We start from the raw sequence: 9,976 nt of genomic DNA, 5'->3' as shown, positions 1-9,976 counted from the left end.
ACCGATTGAGTTTGGTGGGTTGGGCTTCGGTTCGTTACAGGAGGCTAACTTGGCTATGTTAGCTAAGTGGTGGTGGAGGTTCAAAGTAGAAAAACACGGACTTTGGAGGAGGGTAGTTTGGGCTTTCCATCATACATCTAGGTCGTGGTTACCCTTACCGGGGAGAATGACGTTTACGGGCCCTTGGAAATAAATAGCTGGTGTTCAAGCCAAATTCGAAGGTTTAGGCGTCAACCTTAGGAAAGAGTTTAAATGCAAGGTTCAGAACAGACAGAACACGATGTTTTGGCTTGAGACTTGGAATGGTGACGAGCCGCTGGTCATTCAGTTTCCTTTATTGTTCCAGCTTGAGGTATCAAAAAATTGTCTAGTTTCGGACAGGTTGACTATGTATGGTGGTGAGATATATGGAACATGGGAGTGGTCTAGAGAACCATCCTCTAGTTTGGAAATCATGGAGTTGAGAAACCTACTGTTAGTATGCCAGAATGTTAGGCTTGGGGTGGGTGAGGACCAATGGATTTGGTTATTGGATGAGCCAAATGAATTTTCTGTTAGAAGTTTAAAGAAGGTTATGAATAAGGAGATAGGGGCTGTTGGAGACTACGTGATCGGGTGGAATAATTGGGTTCCTAAAAAAGTTTGTATCCTTGCTTGGAGGGCTGAAATGGAGAGATTACCGACCCGTGTCTCGTTAGCTAAACGTAATGTGGCGGGTACCATCGATCATTTGCCCGATTTGTAGGGAAATTGAGGAATCGGCGGAGCATATTTTTGTGTCATGTTCTTTTGCACAAGCAAGGTGGCAAGTAATCTCACAGTGGTGCAAGGTCCCTTCCTTCTTTGCTTTTAGTATCCGAGATATTTTGGAGATGTATAAATTTACAAGGCTTCTGAAGAAAAAAGCAAAAAGTTTTCATGCTATTTGTCTTATTACGATGTGGTGTATTTGGATGGCTCGGAATGAAGTAGTGTTCAACCGAAAACCAATTCATTTGAGTAATGTGGTGGGAAATATTAAAGCATTGGGATACTTGTGGGTGCGATCGAGATCGAACATGTTGGCATTAACATGGGAAATATGGTGTTCTTTTAATGCTAATGTGTAAATGTAATCTTTGGTTTTTGATGTTTGTTTTGATGGATTTGGTGGTGCCTTTTTGTATTGGGTCAGTTAGCTTCTTGCTATTCCGTGTTTTGGTGTTGAATACAAATTTATTGTTGGTCGTTTAAAGAAAAAAAAAGGTCCATTAGTTAAATGCAAATTTGCAAAGTCAAGCTCATGAAAGTCAAATATGAAGCTATTTACGTAATTCTTGGAGCTTACAAAAATATATAAAACATAGACTCATGTATGGATCAAGTCGAGGTAATTGTTTGGATGTGGGGTTTCAGGTTTGGTTCTGTTGACGAAACCATTGGATTTGGATGTTAGTGCCGTGCTGTTCTTCTTGAGGTTAAGAGTTCAAGCTTCGTAGAAAACGGATTTGATGCAGTTTAGCTATAAAAAGAACAAGCGCTGAAGTAATTAAATGAGATGCTTTTAAATTCCAACTGTGACATACTAACATAAGAAGACCAATTAGGCTCTAACCAATCATTGGAAGTGGACTAAACATATACAATATGGGCTTCATGACTATGATATGCGTAAGGAAATCCACAAATTTAAACTAATGGAAAGGAGCTAGTGACAACATGGGTACACTTTTGACTAAATAATTACTCTAGTAATGTAAATAGTTATGTTAGGCCGTTAGTTATAAAAATACATGCTTACAACTTTATCAATTTTAAAATGGACGATTACATAATTACTTTAGCTAGTTATGCAAATTGCAAATACATATGAAAGCTTCATCATATTCAAAACAGATAGTTACTCTAGGTATGAGTAAATAATTACTCAAGTTATGATAAAATGGTTACTCTAGTTATTGCAAATTGGAACATAATTTACGTATGCGAAGAAGGTTTTGAATGAAACAATGTGAAAAGTTACTTTACGTGAGATGAAAAGAGAGTAGATTTTATGACATATTCTTAAGATCTGTCACTCTCTTCGCATGCTGATATATATAATTTAAAGACAAAAACAAGATTATTAAAAAAAGATGTAATACTATCCTATTGATTGATTAATGAGCTTTACTTTTTCTTCTTTTTTTAGAATCCAAAATTGATTAACGGGACAATCTTCAAACTCTAGAAAAGGCTAGAGCCTAAAAAGGGTGAAATAAAGCATCCAAATAACGAAAAGGTTTAAAGAGAAAGTAGTCAAAACACGTTTATTAAATTTAGTGCAAATTTAAAGATGTGCATATCACTTGCATGGCAGACATGCATCAAAAGTAGTGGTCATGCTAAACCTCACAACTCTTTAATATTTGATCATGTGGTGCCAGTGCTCAAGGTTTAGAACCGTGTATTGTTTTAGTTTTCAAACACTACATGTTTTGTTGTTATTTTCTTTTTGAAAAATTGATGTATTAGTTGAAAGTTAAGTTGTTGTCCAACTAATATAAAGAGACGTACACATGAGTAGTCATGTACATCAGTTACATTAAGGTGTTGTATGATTACTTTGATTTGAGATATATATCGTAAAATGACATTTTTGGTTAGAAGTTATAGGAAGAGAAATTCTACTATAAAATGACCGATTTATAAAAAATAAAAATTATTATGGATTTAAATTTTTAATAAATCTTTGTGGCCAGGTTTTTTTTTTCTTTAACGATAAATCTACCATAGGGCCGGCTGGTTAGTTTTAGGAGCCCAAGCCCAAGCCTGAGGCCTCCACTTTTTCTAGGCCCAATTTTTTCAAAAAAAAAATTAATTATATATTACTTATGTGTATGTATATTTGTTTGAACGCAGTCTTTTATTAAATAATTAATGATATTATTATTTTACCTAGGGTTAAGCAAATAAGAGATAGCGTGGCCGACTTCTTCAATTCAGAAACCGAACAGACGGATTGCATCTTTCCAACATCTAATCGTTCCAATCAAATTCAATATTATGGTTCTTCAATCGATGCTGCTCGCTACTTCATCTCTATGCAATCGTTGGGTGTTCTTCAGTTCGATTGCTCGCTTCTTCATATCGCCTTTTCTATTCGAGTATTTGGTCACAATTCAATCGCTGGCCGTTCTTCAAAGTTCAATCGATTACCAACTGAAGAAACACAGATCCAATCCCCGTATACGGGTCCTGGATCTAATGAGTTCACAAGGTAGGATACGATAATTACAACCAAGATATGAGTACAACCTCCCAAAGTCCAGTGACCGAAACCTGCAAAACATACACCGTGAGTCTCGTTATGGGAAGGACAAGAGGGGGGTCTTCCCGTAACCACCCTCCGGCGTGAGAATAAGTACTGTTCTGTAGAAGATAAGCACTTAAGTAAATTGAGAGAATACAGTGGGAGTGAATGAATACCTCATGGTAACGAAGAGAGTATTTATAGCCGAAGAGTGTGGGAAGAGTGATTGGGCTAGCTGCCTTTAAGAAGATGCTCTCGTAACCACCTGGACACGTGTCCTCTTTTGATAGGTTCGGTTTATACGTTGCATGTGCATGTATAACCACCTGGACACGCGTCCTTTTGATATAGGTTGATGGACAACACTGGTCATGTGCACGGTTATAACGGCCTTGCCAGGTGTTCTTTATTGATTGGTTGAGAGGTCACGTATTGCCCAAGAAAGCATCTTGGTAGATCTTCTGGAAGGTATTTGACTGTTGACAACTTTTCCCAAGGTAATACCTCACAGTCATTAACGTGGAAGAAAGTTCCTTCTTGCGGATGACTCCTGAGGGTTCCAAGGTGCTTCCGCATATTCTCCGAGGGTGTTTCTTCCTCAAATGCTTATGCGGATGGTTTATATGTCCCACGGGTGACTTGTGGTAGGTTCACGGTTGACCCGCGGGTGTTACTTAAGGGTATTTGGGTCTTTTCAGTACCTTACCTCTATACCAATCTACCAGTCTAGGTTAGTAACTTAGTACTCCGCTTCATATTGATTGCTTTAATTGTTTTGTGGATTGAACTATATTTTAGTTTTAGGCAATAAGTAGTTGTATTATATTCTTCATTTAATTGATAGTTGATTTAGGATTAATCATTGTAACAATGTCAAATCGCATTCGAAAGTATGAATCTGGTAATTCAAAAAGACAAAAAAAAATTAAACGAGATGCTTTAAATAGTTTAGCTATTTTGTCAATTGAGAAAGATTTTTTTGAAGAACTTGAATATGAATATTTGATTAAACAATTTGCATCAAGTAAAGCAAGAAAAGTAAGTTTTGTGTAAGTTTGTTTAAACACAAAATTAATAATAATAATAATAATAATAATAATAATAATAAAACCAAAAAAAAAATTTAACTCCGTCAACTATAAGCTTTTTAGTTTATTATTGCTGGTCCCAAGCCCGGGTGAAGGAGGAGGGTTTATATCAAATCATTTTGAAAAAGGCCCAAACAATTTAGTAAGCTTTAGGTCTCCAAAACCGTTGAGCCGGCCCTGATCTACCATAATCTTATTTATACAATACTCCAAATTTATATATCCCATGTTTTGATTTGAACCCGAAACCTCCCATCTAAGAAACAAATGACTTTATAAGTGAACTAGCTTCGTATCATGGCTTGACTTTAAAATACAAAAAAATTATGATCAACTTAATAAAAGGAAAACTTTATAATTCATAACCTAATAATGTAAATATTTGTATTGACAAGATATCGAGATGGTCACAATCACTACAACTAATGCCAGTGTTTCAATATAGCCTTGCTGTAGATTTGGTTAATGACTCAACAAGTTTATGCAACGTTCGCGATCATGGTATGTGGAAGGTAGGGCCAACAACGGGGTGAGCGACCGCTCAACAACGATAAGGGTGGTTCACTCTGTCGTCTCTAAGGGTGAAATGCTATTTTTTTTCTAATCTTAGTGATATGTTTGAATGATAAGGGTTGTTCACACATGTGTTGTTTTTGGTTCAACTTCAATTTGGTCTACCTGCATTCTGTTGTAGATTGAGATTATTTTGGTTTAACTTCAGTTAGTTGTTTTAGGTTCAATTTCAATTTGGGCTAAAATATCATTCCCCCAAAGTATAAAGGCAAGGGACTAAACTATCATTCGTGCTAAAGTCAATGAGGTATTTTTCATAATTTTTATGTTGCAAAAGTGTCGGAAACTGTTGTTTCTTGTGCATTTTTGATGAATATATGCGTATGAAAACACAAAATTTCTATTGAAACCTAACTTTGTGATCATAAAATTTGGATAAACAATTTGACACTAATAGCCATACAATTTGGTTGGAAATTGAAACTGAAGACTCAGTTAAAAAATGCGATCGACTTTGTGGGCCGGGTATGATTTGTACATTGCGCCAAAGTGGGTAGTCAGACTTCCGACGAAAGTGATCAATGAAAGTATGTTAATTTATAATATAAGAAATACACACATCCCACAATTTTTATAAGTAAGTGAGTAATTAGAAATGAACTAGACGGGTGCCCGCGCGATGCGACGGGAAACAAAAATTATAGTAATCATGTAACAATTGTGAATGTTCAAGGTTCGTTTGAATCCTTGAAAACGTTTGAACCAATCACCACTTTTGGTCAGTCGGTTTCCGAATGTTCAAACCATAGCAAAGGATTTGGTTTATGGTTTATATAGATAATTGACCATATAAAACCAGATCAGACGGTAAATTTATTATTGAAGTTCAATAAGTGAAACCAAACCATTAGTAATGATTCAGTTTAAAGTTTCAAGGGTTCAGTTTCGGTTCTTAATAACAAAAAATCAAACCAACGGTTTGGCTCACGGTATAACTTTGAAACCGTTAAAACCAAATTGTGAATACCCATATGTAATATGTTAATTTTTTTTATTTTAAAAATTATAGCAAAACCATACCCAAATTAAAGACAATAAAATGCTTATTTTTATGATGCATTTTTTATAAAAAATATTAACGTATGAAAAATTTATGGTCATTAGAAAATCTTTGGTGGGAAGTTATTTACAATTATAATTAAAATGTATGTATGTGTAAAGATAAAGGTCCAAATGGTAACTATTTCTTAAAATTTACAAAAGTTGAGTAAAGTTGAGGGAACTATATTGTAACTATTTCAAGACATATTTTGTAATGGACAAATTTGTCCTTATCTTGCATGCTATATAAAATGTACATTAGTCATTAAAAATTATAAATTATTTAAAAATGGATGTCTTAATTTACCCTTGTTTGGTGTATTATATATAGTATAGATAAGACAGAGTAGTGTTCTTCTCACTATATATTAGAAAGTGTCCATTTACTTGTAGCAAACGAACAACTTTATTATCCATATAATGATAATGGATCAAAGACATTATTAATATAAGTTCTCGAGTATGTATTTAGCAACTAATGCAACTAAAATATCATTTTCCTACAATAAAGCACCTTTTAAAAACATTATAATACTGATCAACTAAAACATATAATAACACATTTTAAACGTTTATCTTATTGTCCTTTGGTGTAGGTGAAGGTCAATATATATTAGGCACTTGAACAAATAAATAGTAGATAAAGCACGCTAGTCATGGTTCAACAACTATGAACATCTTATTAGACGGTTTCATGATACCAGTTTTATAGTATAAACAGTGGCGGACCCAGGATTTTTTGCCAATGGGGTCCCATATTTTCGGTGTTCAAATTTTTCGGGTCGGTCGTTGTTCAGGTCGGGTCGAGGCGAAGAACATAATAAAAAACAATATCATAATAAAACTTTCTTTTCAATCATCACTACCTGAACGGGTCAAAATGGGTCGGGTTGACACATAAACACTTTGTTTTCCCTTTCTTAAACATTTTTGAGATAGAACCTAGATCCACCCTTTCATAAGCATGTGTTGAAAACCATTAACTTAAACTAGTGAAAAATAAAACTGATATTTTAAAGTGTTTGAATGTTTCTAAAGAAAACCATGCATAAAGTTGAAAACAATGATATTTATTTTAGAGGTGTTTGAATGTTTTCAAAGTTATCATTGCAACATTAGCAATCAAATGATTGATTAACACTAAAAATTAACACAAAAAACCAAAAACTGAGCCTTGTAAAACTTGAACCCATGACCTTTCAAAGATAAAACAAGGGACTTTCCACCAGACCACATCAACATTAATAGTATGGGTTCCAAGTATTAAATCTTATGGGGTCCTCAAAAAATTTAATATACCGCTTCTAATAAATTTTTAAAAAACATTGGTGTCCCGGGACCCCGATCCACACTATGTGGGTCCGCCCCTGAGTATAAAACCTATTTTAATAGAAGTATTGTGTAAGAAACATAGCTGATCTTCACCTAGACCATACTGCTTAAATATATTCTAACGAATACAACATGAAACCTATGGGGATCCCATTAAACCTTTAAATGCACATAGCAAGATGAGGGAGGCAATTCAAGTTGTTTGTTTTGGTGGGACTTTGTCAGGTTTTGGAAGCCATAGCACAATGCGAATCCAATAAAGCTTCAAAGTGGTTTAACAATTTGGCCATAAGCTGAAAGTTTCAAAAAATGTAATTATTAAGATATATACACCTATCTTTGGCTAATGGAAAAGAAGATGGCTGCTAACAAACAAATGTACTTTTACCCCATGAGATAATGGGAAAAGAGTTTCAACCTTGTGAGTTTTTCTTACATTAGCACTAATTGATTAATGACCAATCCACACTATATATTTATATCATAACATATGAATGAATTAAGTCCATGTTTAGCATATAACTTGTTCAATTTTCTTGTATCCCAAACCCCCATGAATTTGCCTCTCTCGTAACCTTTGGAACCGAGAAATATACTCTTTCTCTTCTTCCCTTCGCCGGCATAAGCTCATTTGAGGTGTTCTTCCATAAAACCGATCATTCTCTCTCCTAATAAAATCTAAAAACACCTCATTGGGGAAGCTCTAATATTTGTGTGCCCTCAATGCCATTGAATAAGAATAAGTTGGATACTCAAGTGGGGTACACAAATGGATTAAACGTGGCAATAGCCACAACATCTGAAGAAGGTTTCCATGATAATAATTATAGTATGAGCACCCGAGACTATGTAAAAGAAAAGGAAACAATCAAACAAACAATGACTTATCAAGAGACAATTATGATGAGCCTGTCACCTACCACTCAAGAAAAATATCATTGCTTTTTTACTTGATACACAACTCGTCAATATGAAGACAAAAAAGAATAATCTTACTGACTCTATCACCCTAAATCAATAAGTTCTAAAAATGATAACTGATCAAGGATGTAAATCTTTCATTAGACGAATAGATCACGAGGTAAAATATATATTAACCGTGATTATAGTTCCTTTTAGAAACCAAAAACTGGGATTTCTCTTATTTTCTTAGAATGAATAACATCTTGCTATTACTACCTTGCCACTCAATAACGAATTGATACAACTCACCAGCCGAAAACCGAACAAAACCGATATACTGGATAACACCCAACATTATTATCAAGAAAATATCACTCAAAAAACATTGATTACACATATATCGTGTATCTCTTATGACTCATATGAAACTCTAACTTGGTAAATATATATGCCAACTTCCCAAACATGGTGAACAAGAAAACCAATAAAACCCTAATTACCCCTTAAACGCATTAACACGTACAACAGGGAATTACCAAGAGTCACTTTTACATCTTAGAAATTCAGCGGTGAACAAGTGAAAAGGAAGACAAATTGGAGCACGAGTTTCTCAGGTTCTAATCTTGCTTCCATCTGTTTCTTACCATAATCTCTTGAATGCCACATACTCAACAAAAACTATGGCTTACATTATCGTGTTGGTTAACGGAGTATTGATAAGTCCCGTAAGTTTACTTATACAGATTCTCATGGATCGGGAATCTTAGTTCTTGGTTGAGGCATTGGCTAATTTAATCAATGTACTCTCGTATTGAGGGTGTAATGATGGCCACATTGGAAAAGAGGTTGGTGTGTTAAATCAGCACCCATCCGTGCTGTACTCATCCCGATAGTTAAGGGAACTGTCCTTAAACCTTATCCTATCAATATTATTTTCCACGATGCCATTGTTTTGTTCTGGGCTCTCGTGACATCAGTGCATAGTGGGCAGCTTTTGGAGATATATATTATATATATGCAGACTAAATAGTTAATTTTGTCAAAGCTATCGATCATTGCTTTAGCCAACTATTATCATTTCCTTGGGAGTTTTATGGCCTCCACATTTAAATAAGGTCCTCTTGAAACCAAGTTCTAGGTACTACGTAGTAATATTGAGATTTGACATGGTTAAAACATCCATATATTTTAACAATTTCATAACACACTTTCATATCATGCTGGATTTTTTTAAAGTTACAACTATATTTACTTGCAACTATTTATTAAACATAATTTACAAAATTAGAACAATTATATGTGTGTAAACGTACACATTAAAAGCTAGAAAAGTGGCAAATATAAAAATATAATTACTTTACAAGTTATTATAGTTTATAAAATAAATAATACACTATTCTTTAATATTGAGCCACCAGTTACGAGCAAAGGACAGGTTTTATAAAATAATATCATGTTTTTTGTGTTTTCTTATAAAGAAATTAAGGCTTTAATTATTGTGGTGGTTATCAGTATCACCACCCTTCTTTCTCTCTACTTGCTCTATATGGCTGGAAGTGACACTGAATGTGTGGTGAAAGTTACACACTACTTCATGCTCCATTTCATTATGTAATATGTTGTTGGACTAACAAATATAGACAATATATGCACATTATGCAAATAGATCATGGAGAATGGTCATAACTAAAGCAATATTAGCAAATATAGGACTAGCTCACTAGGTAGAGACTTTTGTCATATGTTCTAACTTAGGCAAAGATGTAAA

The 9,976-nt window shown here is 34.3% G+C and overlaps 1 protein-coding gene across 1 annotated transcript; it reads left to right on the top strand.

Moving 5' to 3' along the window:
• Positions 1 to 280: 280 nt before the first annotated feature.
• LOC143596576 (uncharacterized) lies at positions 281 to 745 on the top strand. Its single transcript, XM_077075320.1, has one exon. It carries the CDS (start codon positions 281 to 283, stop codon positions 743 to 745), a length of 465 nt encoding a protein of 154 aa, XP_076931435.1.
• The last annotated feature ends 9,231 nt before the right edge of the window (positions 746 to 9,976 follow it).

This window comes from Bidens hawaiensis, unplaced genomic scaffold, assembly GCF_021521415.1.
Source record: "Bidens hawaiensis isolate Kalapana, Puna unplaced genomic scaffold, B.hawaiensis_p1.1 tig00001721_1, whole genome shotgun sequence".
Classification (NCBI taxonomy): Eukaryota; Viridiplantae; Streptophyta; class Magnoliopsida; order Asterales; family Asteraceae; genus Bidens; species Bidens hawaiensis.
The sequence above is the reverse complement of the archived record's forward strand: the minus strand, read 5'-3'. Positions and strand labels throughout refer to the sequence as shown.

What these genes read in the sequence shown, in the direction of transcription:
- LOC143596576 (XM_077075320.1), top strand. Translation starts at nt 281, where the DNA reads ATGTTTTGGCTTGAGACTTGGAATGGTGACGAGCCGCTGGTCATTCAG.